The 19439-nt window shown below is 61.6% G+C and overlaps 1 protein-coding gene across 2 annotated transcripts; it reads left to right on the top strand.

The window, feature by feature from the left end:
• Positions 1-1529: 1529 nt before the first annotated feature.
• PPP4C (protein phosphatase 4 catalytic subunit) lies at positions 1530-17798 on the top strand. 2 transcript variants are annotated; one of them, XM_065048011.1, is made up of 7 exons: positions 1530-1655; positions 1779-1904; positions 5851-5902; positions 8182-8232; positions 9616-9717; positions 11678-11851; positions 17631-17798. In XM_065048011.1, the coding sequence occupies exons 2-7, from the start codon at positions 1807-1809 to the stop codon at positions 17781-17783; spliced, it is 630 nt and encodes a 209-aa protein (XP_064904083.1). In that variant the 5' UTR covers positions 1530-1655; positions 1779-1806; the 3' UTR covers positions 17784-17798. The 2 variants fall into 2 exon arrangements, with proteins under 2 accessions (XP_064904083.1, XP_064904084.1); XM_065048012.1 differs by having other exon boundaries at positions 1575-1655; positions 1762-1904.
• The last annotated feature ends 1641 nt before the right edge of the window (positions 17799-19439 follow it).

Raw genomic sequence — 19439 nt, 5'->3', positions numbered from 1 at the left:
GTCACTATGGGGCCCTATGGGGCACTTGTGGGTCACTATGGGGCCCTATGGGGCACTTATGGGTCACTATGAGGCCCTATGGGGCGCTTATGGGTCACTATGGGGCACTTATGGGTCACTATGAGGTACTTATGGGTCACTATGGGGCCCTATGGGGCACTTATGGGTCACTATGGGGCCCTATGGGGCACTTGTGGGTCACTATGGGGCACTTGTGGGGCACTTGTGGGTCACTATGGGGCACTTGTGGGTCACTATGGGGCACTATGGGGCCCTATGGGTCACTATGGGGCCCTATGGGGCACTTATGGGTCACTATGGGGCACTTATGGGACACTTGTGGGTCACTATGGGTCCCTATGGGGCACTATGGGGCACTTGTGGGTCGCTATGGGGCACTTATGGGGCACTTATGGGTCACTATGGGTCACTTATGGGTCACTATGTGGCACTTGTGGGTCACTATGGGGCCCTATGGGACACTTATGGGTCACTATGGGGCACTTATGGGTCGCTATGGGTCACTATGGGGCACTTATGGGTCACTATGGGGCCCTATGGGACTCTTGTAGGTCACTATGGGGCACTTATGGGGCACTATGGGGCACTTATGGGTCACTTATGGGTCACTAGGACTCACTTATGGGTCACTATGGGGCCCTATGGGTCACTTATGGGTCACTATGGGGCACTTGTGGGTCACTATGGGGCACTTATGGGTCACTATGGGGCCCTATGGGACACTTATGGGTCACTATGGGGCACTTAAGGGTCACTATGGGGCCCTATGGGGCACTTATGGGTCACTATGGGGCCCTATGGGGCACTATGGGGCCCTATGGGGCACTTATGGGTCACTATGAGGCCCTATGGGGCGCTTATGGGTCACTATGGGGAACTTGTGGGGCACTTATGGGTCACTATGAGGCACTTATGGGTCACTATGGGGCCCTATGGGGCACTTGTGGGTCACTATGGGGCACTTGTGGGGCACTTGTGGGTCACTATGGGGCCCTATGGGGCACTTATGGGTCACTATGGGGCACTTATGGGTCACTATGGGTCACTATGGGGCACTTGTGGGTCACTATGGGGCACTTATGGGTCACTGTGGGGCACTTGTGGGTCACTATGGGGCACTTGTGGGTCACTATGGGTCACTTATGGGTCACTTATGGGTCACTATGGGTCACTTATGGGTCACTATGTGGCACTTGTGGGTCACTATGGGGCACTTATGGGTCACTATGGGGCCCTATGGGACACTTATGGGTCACTATGGGGCACTTATGGGTCACTATGAGGCCCTATGGGACACTTGTGGGTCAGTATGGGGCACTTATGGGTCACTATGGGTCACTATGGGGCACTTTGGGTCACTTATGGGTCACTATGAGTCACTTATGGGTCACTTATGGGTCGCTATGGGGCACTAATAGTCACTAGGGGGCACTTACGGGTCAGGGAGGGACCCAGGAGTTCGGGGGAGGGACCCAGGAGTTCGGGAACACCCCCACACCCCCTCCACTCCCACACCCCCTCCACCCCCACCCCCTGCCATTGCGTCACTTCCCCCCGCCGCCGTCCGGCGCGCTTCCGCTTCCGGCGTGGCCCGGCCGGGCAGTGACGCTCAGCGCTGGCGGAAGCTCCGGCCGGTGGGTGCACTGCTGGGGGGGGGGGGGGGGGTGGTGTTAATTAGCCCCCCGGGTGTTAATTAAGCCCCCCCGGGTGTTAATTAAGCCCCCCCGGGTGTTAATTAAGCCCGCGGTGTTAATTAGCGCGGCGGTGGATGGGGGAGCCGCAGGCATGGGGGAGCTGAGCGACCTGGACCGGCAGATCGAGCAGCTGCGGCGCTGCGAGCTCATCAAGGAGAGCGAGGTGAAGGCGCTGTGCGCCAAGGCCAGGTGCGCCGGGGGACCCAGGAGTGCCCCAAGGGACCCAGGAGTGCCCCGGGGACCCAGGAGTGCCCCGGGGGAGCCGGGAGTGTGAGGGGGGGGGGACCCAGGAGTGCCCCAAAGGACCCGGGAGTGTGAGGGGGGGGGGACCCAGGAGTGCCCCGGGGGAGCCGGGAGTGTGAGGGGGGGGGACCCAGGAGTGCGGGAAAGGGACCCAGGAGTGCCCCGGGGGAGCCGGGAGTGTGAGGGGGGGGACCCGGGAGTGTGAGGGGGGGGACCCAGGAGTGCCCCAAGGGACCCAGGAGTGCCCCGGGGGACCCGGGAGTGTGAGGGGGGGGGACCCGGGAGTGCGGGAAACGGACCCAGGAGTGCCCCAGGGGAGCCGGGAGTGTGATGGGGGGGGGGGGGAACCCAGGAGTGCGGGAAAGGGACCCAGGAGTGCCCCAAAGGACCCAGGAGTTCAGGAGAGGGGACCCAGGAGTGCCCCGAAGGACCCGGGAGTGTGAGGGGGGGGACCCAGGAGATCGGGAGGGACCCAGGAGTGCCCCAAAGGACCCAGGAGTTCAGGAGAGGGGACCCAGGAGTGCCCCGAAGGACCCGGGAGTGTGGGGGGGGGGGACCCAGGAGTGCGGGAAAGGGACCCAGGAGTGCCCTAGAGGACCCAGGAGTTCGGGAAAGGGACCCGGGAGTTCGGGAAAGGGACCCAGGAGTGCCCCAGGGGACCCGGGGGTGTGAGGGGGGGACCCAGGAGTGCGGGAAAGGGACCCGGGAGTGCCCCAGGGGACCCGGGAGTGTGAGGGGGGACCCGGGAGTGCCCCAGGGACCCAGGAGTGCGGGAAAGGGACCCAGGAGTGCCCCGGGGGAGCCGGGAGTGCGGGAGGGGGGACCCGGGAGTGCGGGGGGGGGACCCAGGAGTGCGGGAAAGGGACCCAGGAGTGCCCCAGGGGAGCCGGGAGTGTGAGGGGGGGGGGGACCCAGGAGTGCGGGAAAGGGACCCAGGAGTGCCCCAGGGGAGCCGGGAGTGTGAGGGGGGGGGGGGACCCAGGAGTGCGGGAAAGGGACCCAGGAGTGCCCCAGGGGACCCGGGAGTGTGAGGGGGGGGGGGACCCAGGAGTGCGGGAAAGGGACCCAGGAGTGCCCCAAAGGACCCAGGAGTTCAGGAGAGGGGACCCAGGAGTGCCCCGAAGGACCCGGGAGTGTGAGGGGGGGGACCCAGGAGATCGGGAGGGACCCAGGAGTGCCCCGAAGGACCCGGGAGTGTGGGGGGGGGGGACCCAGGAGTGCGGGAAAGGGACCCAGGAGTGCCCTAGAGGACCCAGGAGTTCGGGAAAGGGACCCGGGAGTTCGGGAAAGGGACCCAGGAGTGCCCCAGGGGACCCGGGGGTGTGAGGGGGGGACCCAGGAGTGCGGGAAAGGGACCCGGGAGTGCCCCAGGGGACCCGGGAGTGTGAGGGGGGACCCGGGAGTGCCCCAGGGACCCAGGAGTGCGGGAAAGGGACCCAGGAGTGCCCCGGGGGAGCCGGGAGTGCGGGAGGGGGGACCCGGGAGTGTGGGAAAGGGACCCGGGAGTGCCCCAAAGGACCTGGGAGTGTGAGGGGGGGGACCCAGGAGTGCCCCAGGGGACCCAGGAGTGCGGGAAAGGGACCCAGGAGTGCCCCGGGGGACCCGGGAGTGTGAGGGGGGGGACCCGGGAGTGCCCCGGGGGACCCAGGAGTGCGGGAAAGGGACCCAGGAGTGCCCCAAAGGACCCAGGAGTGCCCCGGGGGAGCCGGGAGTGCGGGAGGGGGGACCCGGGAGTGCGGGGGGGGGACCCAGGAGTGCGGGAAAGGGACCCAGGAGTGCCCCAGGGGAGCCGGGAGTGTGAGGGGGGGGGGGACCCAGGAGTGCGGGAAAGGGACCCAGGAGTGCCCCAGGGGACCCGGGAGTGTGAGGGGGGGGGACCCGGGAGTGCGGGAAAGGGACCCAGGAGTGCCCCGGGGGAGCCGGGACTGCGGGAGGGGGGACCCAGGAGTGCGGGAGGGGGGAGCCGGGAGTGCGGGAGGGGGGAGCCGGGAGTGCGGGAAAGGGACCCAGGAGTGCCCCGGGGGAGCCAGGAGTGTGAGGGGGGGGACCCAGGAGTGCCCCGGGGGAGCCGGGAGTGCGGGAGGGGGGGACCCGGGAGTGCGGGAAAGGGACCCGGGAGTGCGGGAGAGGGACCCAGGAGTGCCCCAGGGACCCGGGAGTGCGGGAGAGGGACCCAGGAGTGCCCCGGGGGACCCGGGAGTGCCCCAAGGGAGCCGGGAGTGCCCCAGGGGACCCGGGAGTGTGACGGGGGGGGAGCCGGGAGTGCGGGAAAGGGACCCAGGAGTGCCCCAGGGGACCCAGGAGTGCGGGGAGGGGGGACCCGGGAGTGCCCCAGGGACCCAGGAGTTCAGGAGGAGGGGACCCAGGAGTGCGGGAAAGGGACCCAGGAGTGCCCCGGGGGAGCCGGGAGTGCGGGAGGGGGGGAACCGGGAGTGTGGGAAAGGGACCCGGCAGTGCCCCAAAGGACCTGGGAGTGTGAGGGGGGGGGACCCAGGAGTGACCCAGGGGACCCAGGAGTGCCCCAAAGGACCTGGGAGTGTGAGGGGGGGGGACCCAGGAGTGCCCCAGGGGACCCGGGAGTGCGGGAAAGGGACCCAGGAGTGTGAGGGGGGGGACCCAGGAGTGCCCCAAGGGACCCAGGAGTGCCCCAGGGGAGCCGGGAGTGTGAGGGGGGGACCCGGGAGTGCCCCGGGGGACCCAGGAGTGCGGGAAAGGGACCCAGGAGTGCCCCGGGGACCCAGGAGTGCCCCAGGGGAGCCGGGAGTGTGAGGGGGGGGGACCCGGGAGTGCCCCGGGGACCCAGGAGTTCAGGAGGAGGGGACCCAGGAGTTCGGGAAAGGGACCCAGGAGTTCGGGAAAGGGACCCAGGAGTGCGGGGGGGGGGGGGCGGAACGGGACCCGGGAGTGCCCCAGGGGACCCAGGAGTGCCCCAGGGGACCCAGGAGTGCGGGAGAGGGGACCCGGGAGTGCCCCAAAGGACCCGGGAGTGTGGGGGGCGGACCGAGGAATTTGGGCGGGAACACAGGAGTTCGGGGGACCCAGGAGTGCCCCAAAGGACCCAGGAGTTCGGGAAAGGGACCCAGGAGTGCCCCAAAGGACCCGGGAGTGTGAGGGGGGGGACCCAGGAGATCGGGAGGGACCCAGGAGTGCCCCAAAGGACCCAGGAGTGCAGAAAGGGACCCAGGAGTTCAGGGGACCCAGGAATGCCCCAGAGGACCCAGGCGGTCGGGGGGCCCCAGGCACTGGGCTTTGGGGCGTTTTGGGGTCAATTATGGGCATTTTGGGGCATTTTGGGGCGTTTTGGGGTCAATTATGGGCATTTTGGGGTTGGTTTGGGGTCAATTATGGGCATTTTGGGATCAGTTTGGGGCATTTTGGGGTCAATTATGGGTATTTTGGGGTGTTTTGGGGTCAATTATGGGCGTTTTGGGGCGTTTTGGGGTCAGTTTGGGGCGTTTTGGGGTCGGTTAGGGGTGTTTTGGGGTCAATTATGGGTATTTTGGGGCGTTTTGGGGTCGGTTTGGGGCGTTTTGGGGTCAATTATGGGTATTTTGGGGTGTTTTGGGGTCAATTATGGGTGTTTTGGGGTCAATTATGGGTGTTTTGGGGTCAATTATGGGTATTTTGGGGTCGGTTTCGGGCATTTTGGGGTCAATTATGGGTGTTTTGGGGCGTTTTGGGGTCGGTTTGGGGCATTTTGGGGTCAATTATGGGTATTTTGGGGCATTTTGGGGTCAATTATGGGCGTTTTGGGGCATTTTGGGGTCGGTTTGGGTCGTTTTGGGGCATCTTGGGGTCAATTATGGGTATTTTGGGTCGTTTTGGGGTGAATTTGGGTCGTTTTGGGGTGAATTTGGGTTGTTTTGGTCACTAACCGTGTGCGGTGCCGCAGGGAGATCCTGGTGGAGGAGAGCAACGTGCAGAGGGTGGACTCGCCCGTCACGGTCTGGGGGATGGGGGATGGGCTGGGGGGGATGTGGGTCGGGGTGTGGGGAGATGTGGGTCGGGATGTGGGGAGATGTGGGGAGATGTGGGGCTGGGATGTGGGTCAGGGTGTGGGGAGATGTGGGTCGGGATGTGGGTCAGGGATGTGGGTCAGGGTGTGGGGAGATGTGGGTCAGGGATGTGGGTCAGGGATGTGGAGAGATGGGGGGAGATGTGGGGCTGAAATGGGGGTCGGGATGTGGGAGGTGTGGGGGGATGTGGGGCTGGGATGGGGGGAGATGTGGGGCTGGGAATGAGGTCACAGAGATGTGGGGCTGGGATGTGGGGCTGGGGTGGGGGTCACAGAGAAGTGGGGCTGAGATGTGGGGCTGGAATGGGGGTCGGGATGTGGGAGGTGTGGGGGGATGTGGGGCTGGGAATGAGGTCACAGAGATGTGGGGCTGGGATGTGGGTCAGGATGTGGGGAGATGTGGGTCAGGATGTGGGCTGATGTGGGTCAGGGGTGTGGGGCGATGTGGGGAGATGTGGGGCTGGGGTGGGGGTCAATGGTGTGGGAGATGTGGGGCTGGGGTGGGGGTCACAGGGATGTGGGTCAGGGGTGTGGGTCAGGCTGTGGGGAGATGTGGGTCGGGATGTGGGTCGGGATGTGGGTCAGGGATGTGGGGAGATGTGGGTCAGGGTTGTGGGCTGATGTGGGTCAGGGGTGTGGGGCGATGTGGGGAGATGTGGGTCAGGGTGTGGGGAGATGTGGGTCAGGGATGTGGGTCAGGGCTGTGGGGAGATGTGGGTCAGGGCTGTGGGGGGATGTGGGTCGGGGATGTGGGTCGGGATGTGGGTCAGGGGTGTGGGTCAGGGTGTGGGGAGATGTGGGGCTGGGGTGGGGGTCACAGAGAAGTGGGGCTGAGATGTGGGGCTGGAATGGGGGTCGGGATGTGGGAGGTGTGGGGGGATGTGGGGCTGGGATGGGGGGAGATGTGGGGCTGGGAATGAGGTCACAGAGATGTGGGGCTGGGATGTGGGTCAGGGTGTGGGCTGATGTGGGTCAGGGGTGTGGGGAGATGTGGGTCAGGATGTGGGTCAGGATGTGGGGAGATGTGGGTCAGGGGTGTGGGTTGGGATGTGGGTCGGGATGTGTGGAGCTGTGGGTCAGGGTGTGGGGAGATGTGGGTCAAGGATGTGGGTCAGGGTGTGGGGAGATGTGGGTCACGGTGTGGGGGGATGTGGGTCAGGGATGTGGGGAGATGTGGGTCAGGGATGTGGGTCAGGGTGTGGGGAGATGTGGGTCAAGGATGTGGGTCAGGGTGTGGGGAGATGTGGGTCTGGGATGTGGGTCTGGGATGTGGGTCTGGGATGTGGGTCTGGGATGTGGGTCAGAGATGTGGGTCTGGGATGTGGGGAGATGTGGGTCAGAGATGTGGGTCGGGCTGTGGGGAGATGTGGGTCAGGGATGTGGGTCGGGCTGTGGGTCAGGGATGTGGGTCAGGGCTGTGGGGAGATGTGGGTCAGGGGTGTGGGGAGATGTGGGTCAGGGATGTGGGTCAGGATGTGGGGAGATGTGGGTCGGGATGTGGGTCAGGGTGTGGGGAGATGTGGGTCAGGGGTGTGGGTTGGGATGTGGGTTGGGATGTGTGGAGCTGTGGGTCAGGGTGTGGGGAGATGTGGGTCACGGTGTGGGGGGATGTGGGTCGGGGATGTGGGTCAGGGATGTGGGGAGATGTGGGTCAGGGATGTGGGTCAGGGTGTGGGGAGATGTGGGTCAAGGATGTGGGTCAGGGTGTGGGGAGATGTGGGTCAGGGATGTGGGTCAGGGTGTGGGGAGATGTGGGTCAGAGATGTGGGTCTGGGATGTGGGGAGATGTGGGTCGGGGATGTGGGTCGGGGTGTGGGGAGATGTGGGTCAGGGATGTGGGTCAGGGGTGTGGGGAGATGTGGGTCAGGGCTGTGGGGAGATGTGGGTCAGGATGTGGGTCGGTCCGTGGGGAGATGTGGGTCAGGCTGTGGGTCAGGGATGTGGGGAGCTGTGGGTCAGGGCTGTGGGGAGATGTGGGTCAGGATGTGGGTCGGTCCGTGGGGAGATGTGGGTCAGGATGTGGGTCAGGGGTGTGGGGAGATGTGGGTCAGGGCTGTGGGGAGATGTGGGTCAGGATGTGGGTCGGTCCGTGGGGAGATGTGGGTCAGGCTGTGGGTCAGGGATGTGGGGAGCTGTGGGTCAGGCTGTGGGTCGGTCCGTGGGGCTCCCGGGGTCACCTGTGGGGCTCTGCCCCCCGTCTCCCCCCAGGTGTGTGGGGACATTCACGGCCAGTTCTATGACCTCAAGGAGCTGTTCAGGGTGCGCTGCCCCCCAAGTGACCCCCCAAGTGACCCCCCCCTGCCCCCCCAAGTGACCCCCCCCAAGTGACCCCCCCTGCCCCCCAAGTGACCCCCCCATGTGATCCTCCTGCCCCCCAAGTGACCCAACCACCCCCCAGCTGCCCCCCACGTGACCCCCAGCTGCCCCCCAAGTTCCCCCTGACCCCATGTGACTCTCCTGCCCCCCAGCTGCCCCCCCCAGCTGCCCCCCCCAGCTGCCCCCCCCAGCTGCCCCCCCCAGCTGCCCCCCCCAGCTGCCCCCCCCAGCTGCTCCCCTGACCCCACGTGACCCCCAGGTGCCCCCCAAGTGTCCCCCTGACCCCATGTGACCCCCCCATAGCTGCCCCCCAAGTGCCCCCCTGACCCCACGTGACCCTCCTGCCCCCCCGGTGTCCCCCAGCTGCCCCCCAAGTGCCCCTCTGACCCCATGTGACCCCCGCTGCCCCCCCCCCCCGCTGCCCCCCTGCTGCCATGTGACCCCCCCCAGCTGCCCCCCAGGTGCCCCCCTGACCCCATGTGCCCCTCCTGCCCCCCAGGTGCCCCCCATGTGACCCCCTGACCCCATGTGATCCCCCTGTCCCCAGGTGACCCCCAAGTGCCCCTCTGACTCCATGTGACCCCCGCTGCCCCCCTGCTGCCATGTGACCCCCCAGGTGCCCCCCAAGTGCCCCCCTGACCCCATGTGACCCCCCGTCGCTGCCCCCCCCCCCCAGCTGCCCCCCAGGTGCCCCCCTGACCCCATGTGCCCCTCCTGCCCCCCAGGTGCCCCCCATGTGACCCCCTGACCCCATGTGATCCCCCTGTCCCCAGGTGACCCCCAAGTGCCCCCCTGACCCCATGTGACCTTCGTGCCCCCCCAGCTGCCCCCCCAGCTGCCCCCCCAGCTGCCCCCCCAGCTGCCCCCCCAGCTGCCCCCCCAGCTGCCCCCCCAGCTGCCCCCCCTGCTGCCCCCCTGCTGCCATGTGACCCCCCAGGTGCCCCCCAAGTGCTCCCCTGACCCCATGTGACCCCCCCAGGTGCTCCCCCCCCCCCCCCGCCCCCCAGGTGCTCCCCCCCCCCCCGGTGCTCCCCCACCCCCAGGTGCTCCCCCCCACCCCCTGGTGCTCCCCCCCCCCCCACCCCCAGGTGCTCCCCCCACCCCCAGGTGCCCTCCCCTTCCCCCCCCCCCCCACCCCCAGGTGCCCTCCCCTTCCCCACCCCCCCCCCCACCCCCAGGTGCTCCCCCCACCCCCAGGTGCCCTCCCCTTCCCCCCCCCCCCCCCACCCCCAGGTGCCCCCCCCCCAGGTGCCGTCCCGCCCCCCTGCCCCCCCCGCCCCCCTGCCCCCCCCGCCCCCCCGCTGCGGGCTGACGGCTGTGCGGCAGGTGGGGGGCGACGTGCCCGAGACCAACTACCTGTTCATGGGCGACTTCGTGGACCGCGGCTTCTACAGCGTGGAGACCTTCCTGCTGCTGCTGGCGCTCAAGGTGGGACCGGGAGTGCCCCGGGGGGGGGGACCCAGGAGTGCCCCGGGGGGGGGGGGGGGGACCCGGGAGTGCCCCGGGGGGGGGGACCCGGGAGTGCCCCGGGGGGGGGACCCGGGAGTGCCCCGGGGACCCGGGAGTGCCCCGGGGGGGGGACCCGGGAGTGCCCCAGGGGACCCAGGAGTGCCCCGGGGACCAAATAGGGGACCCAGGAGTGCCCCGGGGGGGGGGACCCGGGAGTGCCCCAGGGGGGGACCCAGGAGTGCCCCGGGGACCAAATAGGGGACCCAGGAGTGCCCCGGGGGGGGGACAGGAGTGCCCCAGGGGGGGGGGACCCGGGAGTGCCCCAGGGGGGGGGACCCGGGAGTGCCCCACGGGGGGGACCCAGGAGTGCCCCGGGGACCAAATAGGGGTCCCAGGAGTGCCCCGGGGGGGACCCGGGAGTGCCCCAGGGACCCAAATAGGGGACCCAGGAGTGCCCCAGGGACCAAGTAGGGGACCCAGGAGTGTCCCGGGGACCCAGGAGTGCCCCAGGGATCAAGTAGGGGACCCAGGAGTGCCCCGGGGACCCAGGAGGGCCCCAGGGACCAAATAGGGGACCCAGGAGTGCCCCGGGGGACCAAATAGGGGACCCAGGAGTGCCCCGGGGGGGACCCGGGAGTGCCCCAGGGACCAAATAGGGGACCCGGGAGTGCCCCGGGGACCAAATAGGGGACCCAGGAGTGCCCCAGGGGGGGACCCGGGAGTGCCCCAGGGACCCAAATAGGGGACCCAGGAGTGCCCCAGGGACCAAATAGGGGACCCGGGGACCAAATAGGGGACCCAGGAGTGCCCCACGGGGGGACCCGGGAGTGCCCCAGGGACCCAAATAGGGGACCCAGGAGTGCCCCGGGGACCAAATAGGGGACCCAGGAGTGCCCCGGGGACCAAATAGGGGACCCAGGAGTGCCCCGGGGACCAAATAGGGGACCCAGGAGTGTCCCGGGGGGGAGCCGGGAGTGCCCCGGGGACCCAAATAGGGGACCCAGGAGTGCCCCGGGGACCCAGGAGTGCCCCGGGGAGCCAGGAGTGCCCCAGGGACCCAAATAGGGGAGCCAGGAGTGCCCCAGGGACCCAAATAGGGGAGCCAGGAGTGCCCCAGGGACCAAATAGGGGACCCGGGAGTGCCCCAGGGGACCAAATAGGGGACCCAGGAGTGCCCCGGGGACCAAATAGGGGACCCAGGAGTGCCCCGGGGACCAAATAGGGGACCCAGGAGTGCCCCGGGGACCAAATAGGGGACCCAGGAGTGTCCCGGGGGGGAGCCGGGAGTGCCCCGGGGACCCAAATAGGGGACCCAGGAGTGCCCCGGGGACACAGGAGTGCCCCGGGAGCCAGGAGTGCCCCGGGGACCAAATAGGGGACCCAGGAGTGCCCCAGTGGGGGAGCCGGGAGTAGGGGGGAGACCCAGGAGTGCCCCAGGGGACCAAATAGGGGACCCAGGAGTGCCCCAGGGGACCAAATAGGGGACCCAGGAGTGCCCCAGGGGACCAAATAGGGGACCCAGGAGTGCCCCAGGGGACCAAATAGGGGACCCAGGAGTGCCCCAGGGGACCAAATAGGGGACCCAGGAGTGCCCCAGGGGGACCCAGGTGTTCGGGGAGGGACCCAAGTAAGGGACCCAGGCGTTCGGGGAGGAACCCAAGTAAGGGACCCAGGAGTTCGGGGAGGGACCCAGGAGTTCAGGGAGGGACCCAAGTAAGGGACCCAGGCGTTCGGGGAGGAACCCAGGAGTTCGGGGGAACCCAAGTAAGGGACCCAGGCGTTCGGGAGGGACCCAGGAGTTCGGGGAGGGACTCAAGTAAGGGACGCAGGTGTCCATGGAGGGAACCCAGGTGTTCGGGGAGGGTCCCAGGAGTTCAGGAAGAGGGACCCAGGCATCCGGCCGAAGGGACCCAGGCGTCCGGCGCCATTTGTCCGGCAGGTGCGCTACCCCGACCGCATCACGCTGATCCGCGGGAACCACGAGAGCCGGCAGATCACGCAGGTGTACGGCTTCTACGACGAGTGCCTGCGCAAGTACGGCTCCGTCACCGTGTGGCGCTACTGCACCGAGATCTTCGACTACCTCAGCCTGTCCGCCATCATCGACGGCAAGGTGCGCCCGCGGGGTGTTAATGGGGATGGGGGGGTGCGGGGGGGGTTGGGGGGGCGGGGAGGGGATGGGGAGGTGGGGGGAGAGATGGCGGGGTGGGGGGAGAGATGGCGGGGGAAGCGCCTCGGGGGGGAAATGGCGGGAAAATTGACTGAGGGGGAAAAGAGCGGGAAAGTCACCTCAGGGAACAAAATGGTCGTGGAATCGCCTCAGGGGGAAAAGGGCGGGAAAGTCGCCTCAGGGAACAAAATGGCAGGAAAGTCGCCTCAGGGGGAAAAGGGCGGGAAAGTCGTCTCAGGGATCAAAATGGCGACGGAATCACCTCAGGGGGGAAACGGCGGGAAAGTCGCCTCAGTGGGAAATGGCGGGAAAAGTGACTCAGGGAACAAAGTGGTGGTGGAATCACCTCAGGGGGAAATGGCGGGAAAATGGCCTCAGGGAACAAAATGGTGGTGGAATCACCTCAGGGAACAAAATGATGGTGGAATCATCTCAGGGGGAAATGGCGGGAAAGTCGCCTCAGGGAACAAAATGGTCGTGGAGTCGCCTCAGGGGGGAAAGGGTGGGAAAGTCACCTCAGGGAACAAAATGGCAGGAAAGTCGCCTCAGGGGGGAAATGGCGGGAAAGTCGCCTCATGGGGGGAAATGGCGGGAAAGTCGCCTGAGGGGGGAAATGGCGGCGGAATCACCTCACGAGCAAATGGTGGGAAAATGGCCTCAGGGAACAAAATGGTGGTGGAATCACCTCAGGGGGGAAATGGCGGGAAAGTCGCCTCAGGGGGGAAATGGGGATGGAATCACCTCAGGGGGAAATGGTGGGAAAATGGCCTCAGGGAACAAAATGGTGGTGGAATGACCTCAGGGGGAAAGGGCGGGAAAGTCGCCTCAGGGAACAAAATGGTGGTGGAATCACCTCAGGGGGGAAATGGAGGGAAAGTCGCCTCAGGGGGGAAATGGGGATGGAATCACCTCAGGGGGGAAATGGCGGGAAAGTCGCCTCAGGGGGGAAATGGCGGCGGAATCGCCTCGGGGGGAAATGGCGGGAAAGTCGCCTCAGGGAACAAAATGGTCGTGGAATCGCCTCAGGGGGGAAATGGCAGCGGAATCACCTCAGGGGGAAATGGCGGGAAAATGGCCTCAGGGAACAAAATGGTCGTGGAATCGCCTCAGGGGGGAAATGGCGGGAAAGTTGCCTCAGGGGGGAAATGGCGGGAAAGTTGCCTCAGGGGGGAAATGGCGGCGGAATCACCTCAAGGGGAAATGGCGGGAAAATGGCCTCAGGGAACAAAATGGTGGTGGAATCGCCACGGGGGGAAATGGAGGGAAAGTCGCCTCAGGGGGGAAATGGCGGCGGAATCACCTCAAGGGGAAATGGCGGGAAAATGGCCTCAGGGAACAAAATGGTGGTGGAATCACCTCAGGGGGGAAATGGAGGGAAAGTCGCCTCAGGGAACAAAATGGTGGTGGAATCACCTCAGGGGGAAAAGGGCGGGAAAGTCGCCTCAGGGGGAAAAGGGCGGGAAAGTCGCCTCAGGGGGAAAAGGGCGGGAAAGTCGCCTCAAGGAACAAAATGGTCGTGGAATCGCCTCAGGGGGAAAAGGGCGGGAAAGTCGCCTCAGGGAACAAAATGGTGGCGGAATCGCCTCAGGGGGGAAATGGAGGGAAAGTCACCTCGGGGGGAAATGGCGGGAAAATTGACTCAGGGAACAAAATGGGAGCAGAGTCGCTTCAGGGGGAAATGGTGGGAAAGTCACCTCAGGGAACAAAATGGTGGTGGAATCACCTCAGGGAACAAAATGGCGGGAAAGTCGCCTCAGGGGGAAATGGGGATGGAATCGCCTCGGGGGGGAAATGGCGGGAAAGTTGCCCCAGGGAACAAAATGGTGGTGGAATCACCTCAGGGGGGAAATGGAGGGAAAGTCGCCTCAGGGGGGAAATGGGGGTGGAATCACCTCAGGGGGGAAATGGCGGGAAAATGGCTTCAGGGAACAAAATGGTGGTGGAATCACCTCAGGGAACAAAATGGCGGGAAAGTCACCTCAGGGGGAAATGGGGATGGAATCGCCTCAGGGGGGAAATGGCCGGAAAATTTACTGAGGGGGAAATGGCGGGAAAGTCACCTCAGGGAACAAAATGGTGGTGGAATCGCCTCAGGGGGGAAATGGCGGGAAAGTCGCCTCAGGGGGGAAATGGCGGCGGAATCACCTCAAGGGGAAATGGCGGGAAAATGGCCTCAGGGAACAAAATGGTGGTGGAATCACCTCAGGGGGGAAATGGCGGGAAAATGGCCTCAGGGAACAAAATGGTGGTGGAATCGCCTCAGGGGGGAAATGGAGGGAAAGTCGCCTCAGGGGGGAAATGGGGATGGAATCACCTCAGGGAACAAAATGGCGGGAAAGTCGCCTCAGGGGGAAATGGGGATGGAATCGCCTCGGGGGGGAATGTCGGGAAAATTGACTGAGGGGGAAATGGCGGGAAAGTCACCTCAGAGAACAAAATGGTGGTGGAATCACCTCAGGGAACAAAATGGCGGGAAAGTTGCCCCAGGGAACAAAATGGTGGTGGAATCACCTCAGGGGGTAAATGGCGGGAAAGTTGCCTCAGGGAACAAAATGGTGGTGGAATCACCTCAGGGAACAAAATGGTGGTGGAATCACCTCAGGGGGGAAATGGCGGGAAAGTCGCCTCAGGGGGGAAATGGCGGTGGAATCATCTCAGGGGGAAATGGCGGGAAAATGGCCTCAGGGAACAAAATGGTGGTGGAATCACCTCAGGGGGAAATGGCACCGGAATTGCCTCAGGGAACAAAATGGCAGGAAAGTCGCCTCAGGGGGAAAAGGGCGGGAAAGTCACCTCAGGGATCAAAATGGCGACGGAATCATCTCAGGGATCAAAATGGCGGGAAAGTTGCCTCAGGGAACAAAATGGTGGTGGAATCACCTCAGGGGGGAAATGGAGGGAAAGTCGCCTCGGGGGGGAAATGGGGATGGAATCGCCTCGGGGGGGAATGGCGGGAAAATTGACTGAGGGGGAAATGGCGGGAAAGTCGCCTCAGTGAACAAAATGGTGGTGGAATCACCTCAGGGAACAAAATGTCGGGAAAGTCGCCTCAGGGGGAAATGGGGATTGAATCGCCCGGGGGGGAAATGGCGGGAAAGTCGCCTCGGGGGGGAAATGGCGGCGGAATCACTTCAGGGAGAAATGGCGGGAAAGTCGCCTCAGGGAACAAAATGGTGGCGGAATCGCCTCAGGGGGGAAATGGAGGGAAAGTCACCTCGGGGGGAAATGGCGGGGAAATTGACTCAGGGAACAAAATGGGAGCAGAGTCGCTTCAGGGGGAAATGGTGGGAAAGTCACCTCAGGGAACAAAATGGTGGTGGAATCACCTCAGGGAACAAAATGGCGGTAAAGTCGCCTCAGGGGGAAATGGGGATGGAATCGCCTCGGGGGGGAAATGGCGGGAAAGTCGCCTCAGGGGGGAAATGGCGGGAAAGTTGCCCCAGGGAACAAAATGGTGGTGGAATCACCTCAGGGGGGAAATGGAGGGAAAGTCGCCTCAGGGGGAAATGGGGGTGGAATCACCTCGGGGGAAATGGCTGGAAAATGGCTTCAGGGAACAAAATGGTGGTGGAATCACCTCAGGGAACAAAATGGCGCGAAAGTCGCCTCAGGGGGAAATGGGGATGGAATCACCTCGGGGGGGAAATGGCCGGAAAATTGACTGGGGGGGAAAGGGCGGGAAAGTCACCTCAGGGAACAAAATGGTGGTGGAATCGCCTCAGGGGGGAAATGGCGGGAAAGTCGGCTGAGGGGGAAATGGCGGAAAGTTGCCTCAGGGAACAAAATGGCGGGGAAAATGGCGGGAAAATTGACTGAGAGGGAGATGTCGGGAAAGTCGCCTCAGGGCACAAAATAACCCCCAATAACCCCTCAGGGGGGAAATGGCGACGGAATCACCTCAGGGGGAAATGGCGGGAAAATTGACTCAGGGAACAAAATGGCGGCGGAGTCGCTTCAGGGGGAAATGGCGGGAAAATGGCCTCAGGGAACAAAATGGCGGCAGAATCACCTCAGGGGGAAATGGCGCCAAAATCAACTCAGGTTCAAAATGGCGGCGGAATCGCATTGGGGGGGAAATGGCGCCAGCATCGCCTCAGGGAACAAAATGGCGCCAAAATTAGTCTTGATTTTATGATGTAATGGAAGAAAATGGAGAAAAAGTGATTAATGGTGGAATTATTGATATAAAGAGTGATGACTAAGCTGCCTCAAAATGGCGGCGGAATCACCTCAGGGAACAAGACGGCGGGAAAGTCGCCTCAGGGGGAAATGGCGGCAGAATCGCCCTCGATTTCATGATATAATAGAAAATAATGTATAAAAAGTGATGAATGTGGGAATTATTGATAATAGAGTGAGCATTGAGCTGCCTCAAAATGGCGGGAAAGTCGCCTCGGGGGGAAATGGTGGGAAAATCGCCTCAGGGAACAAAATGGCGGCAGAATCACCTCAGGGAACAAAATGGCGCCAAAATCATTATTAATAATCCCCCGTTAATCCCTTTTTGTACATTTTCTTCTGTTGTATCATGAAATTGAGGCTGAAATTCCTAAAATTGTTTCACTGGAGCCGCCATGTTGTCCCTGAGGTGGATCTGGCGCCATTTTCCCCCTGAGGTGATTCTGCCGCCATTTTGAGGCAGTTTGGGGGTCACTCTTTATATCAATATTTCTCACATTAATCATGTTTTGTCCGTTTTCTTCTATTATATCATAAAATCAAGACTAATTCTGGCGCCATTTTGTTCCCTGAGGTGTTTTTGGTGCCATTTTGTTCCCTGAGGCGATTCTGGCGCCATTTTGTTCCCTAATGTAATCTTCCCGCCATTTTGAGCCCTGAGGCGATTCTGGCGCCATTTTGTTCCCTGAGGTGATTTTCCCGCCATTTTGTTCCCTGAGACGCTTTTGGCGCCATTTTGTTCCCTGAGGCGTTTTTCCCGCCGTTTTGTCCCCTGAGGCGATTTTCCCGCCGTTTTGTCCCCTGAGGCGATTTTCCCGCCGTTTTGTCCCCTGAGGCGATTTTCCCGCCGTTTTGTCCCCTGAGGCGATTTTCCCGCCGTTTTGTCCCCTGAGGCGATTTTCCCGCCGTTTTGTCCCCTGAGGCGATTTTCCCGCCGTTTTGTCCCCTGAGGCGATTTTCCCGCCGTTTTGTCCCCTGAGGCGATTTTCCCGCCGTTTTGTCCCTGAGGCGATTTTCCCGCCGTTTTGTCCCCTGAGGCGATTTTCCCGCCGTTTTGTCCCCTGAGGCGATTTTCCCGCCGTTTTGTCCCCTGAGGCGATTTTCCCGCCGTTTTGTCCCCTGAGGCGATTTTCCCGCCGTTTTGTCCCTGAGGCGATTTTCCGCCGTTTTGTTCCCTGAGGCGATTTTCCCGCCGTTTTGTTCCCTGAGGCGATTTTCCCGCCATTTTGAGCCCTGAGGCGATTCTGGCGCCATTTTGTTCCCTAATGTAATTTTTCCCGCCTTTTTGTGCCCTGAGGCGATTTTCCCGCCTTTTTGTGCCCTGAGGCGTTTTTCCCGCCGTTTTGGTCCCTGAGGCGTTTTTCCCGCCGTTTTGGTCCCTGAGGCGATTTTCCCGCCATTTTGGTCCCTGAGGCGATTCTGGCGCCATTTTGTTCCTCACTTTCCCCCCCTAACACCCCAACCCTCCCTTTCCTTGCCCCCGGCGGCCATTTTGCGCCGCTCCTCATTGGTTCCCCGCAATGGCGCCCGCGTGTCCCCCCAGATCTTCTGCGTGCACGGGGGGCTGTCGCCGTCCATCCAGACGCTGGACCAGATCCGCACCATCGACCGCAAGCAGGAGGTGCCGCACGACGGGCCCATGTGCGACCTGCTCTGGTCCGACCCCGAAGGTGAGCCGTTAATTACCTTCAATTAATCATTAATTACATAAAACTTCGATTATCCGACAATGGTTTGTCTCCATCATCCCAATTAGGCCCCGAGGCCTTCACACCAACGCTCTTAATTGTCTTAATTAATCGCTAATTGTACAAATTGTTGGTTGTCCGACCAGTGGTTCATCTCCATCATCCCAATTAGGCCCTGAGGCCTTCATAGTGACAACATTAATTGCCTTTATCTTCATTAATTGCTCAAAGTATTGGTTGTTCAGCCAATGGTTCGTCTCCATCATCCCAATTAGGCCTTGAGACCTTCACACCAACGCTCTTAATTGTCTTAATTAATCGCTAATTGTACAAATTGTTGATTGTTCGACCAATGGTTCGTCTCCATCATCCCAATTAGGCCCCGAGGCCTTCACACCAACGCTCTTAATTGTCTTAATTAATCGCTAATTGTACAAATTGTTGGTTGTCCGACCAGTGGTTCATCTCCATCATCCCAATTAGGCCCTGAGGCCTTCATAGTGACAACATTAATTGCCTTTATCTTTATTAATTGCTCAAATTATTGGTTGTTCAGCCAATGGTTCGTCTCCATCATCCCAATTAGGCCTTGAGACCTTCACACCAACACTCTTAATTGTCTTAATTAATCGCTAATTGTACAAATTGTTGGTTGTCCGACCAGTGGTTCATCTCCATCATCCCAATCAGGCCCTGAGGCCTTCACACCAACGCTCTTAATTGCCTTAATTAATCGCTAATTGTACAAATTGTTGGTTGTTCGACCAGTGGTTCGTCTCCATCATCCCAATTAGGCCTTGAGACCTTCTTAGAGACAATGTTAATTATCTTAATTTATCGTTAATTGTACAAATTGTTGGTTGATCAACCAATGGTTCGTCTCCATCATCCCAATTAGACCTTGAGACCTTCGCACCAAACGCTCTTAATTGTCTTAATTCATCATTAATTGTACAAATTGTTGATTGATCAATAGATGGTTCGTCTCCATCATCCCAATTAGGTCCCAAGACCTTCACACCAACGCTCTTAATTGTCTTAATTAATTGCTAATTGTACAAATTGTTGGTTGTTCGACCAATGGTTCGTCTCCATCATCCCAATTAGCCTTAAAGCCTTCACGGCGACGCTCTTAATTGCCTTAATTCATCGTTAATTGCTCAGATTTTTGGTTTCTCAACCAATGGTTCGTCTCCATCATCCTAATGAGGCCTTGAGGCCTTCATAAAGAGAACATTAATTATCTTAATTCATTGTTAATTGTGTGACTTGTTGGTTGTTCAATAGATGGTTCGTCTCCATCATCCCAATTAGGCCTTGAGACCTTCACACCAACGCTCTTAATTGTCTTAATTAATCACTAATTGTACAAATTGTTGGTTGTTCGACCAGTGGTTCGTCTCCATCATCCCAATTAGGCCTTGAGACCTTCTTAGAGACAATGTTAATTATCTTAATTTATCGTTAATTGTACGACTTGTTGGTTGATCAACCAATGGTTCATCTCCATCATTCCAATTAGGCCCTGAGGCCTTCACACCAACGCTCTTAATCATCTTAATTCATCATTAATTGTGCAAAGCGTTGGTTGTCATTTTGTTCCCTAAGGTGATTCTGCCGCCATTTTGAGGCAGATCAGAGCTCACTCTATTTATCAATAATTC

This window comes from Columba livia, unplaced genomic scaffold, assembly GCF_036013475.1.
Source record: "Columba livia isolate bColLiv1 breed racing homer unplaced genomic scaffold, bColLiv1.pat.W.v2 Scaffold_1747, whole genome shotgun sequence".
NCBI lineage: Eukaryota > Metazoa > Chordata > Aves > Columbiformes > Columbidae > Columba > Columba livia.
Note: the sequence above shows the minus strand (reverse complement) of the source record. Positions and strands in the feature narration are given on the sequence as shown.

Bases quoted from the DNA above. Each gene is read 5' to 3' on its own strand.
- PPP4C (XM_065048011.1), top strand. From the start codon at position 1,807: ATGGGGGAGCTGAGCGACCTGGACCGGCAGATCGAGCAGCTGCGGCGC. The intron at 1,905-5,850 runs GTGCGCCGGGGG...GCGGTGCCGCAG, and splicing joins GCGCTGTGCGCCAAGGCCAG to GGAGATCCTGGTGGAGGAGA. The intron at 9,718-11,677 runs GTGGGACCGGGA...TTTGTCCGGCAG, and splicing joins TGCTGCTGCTGGCGCTCAAG to GTGCGCTACCCCGACCGCAT.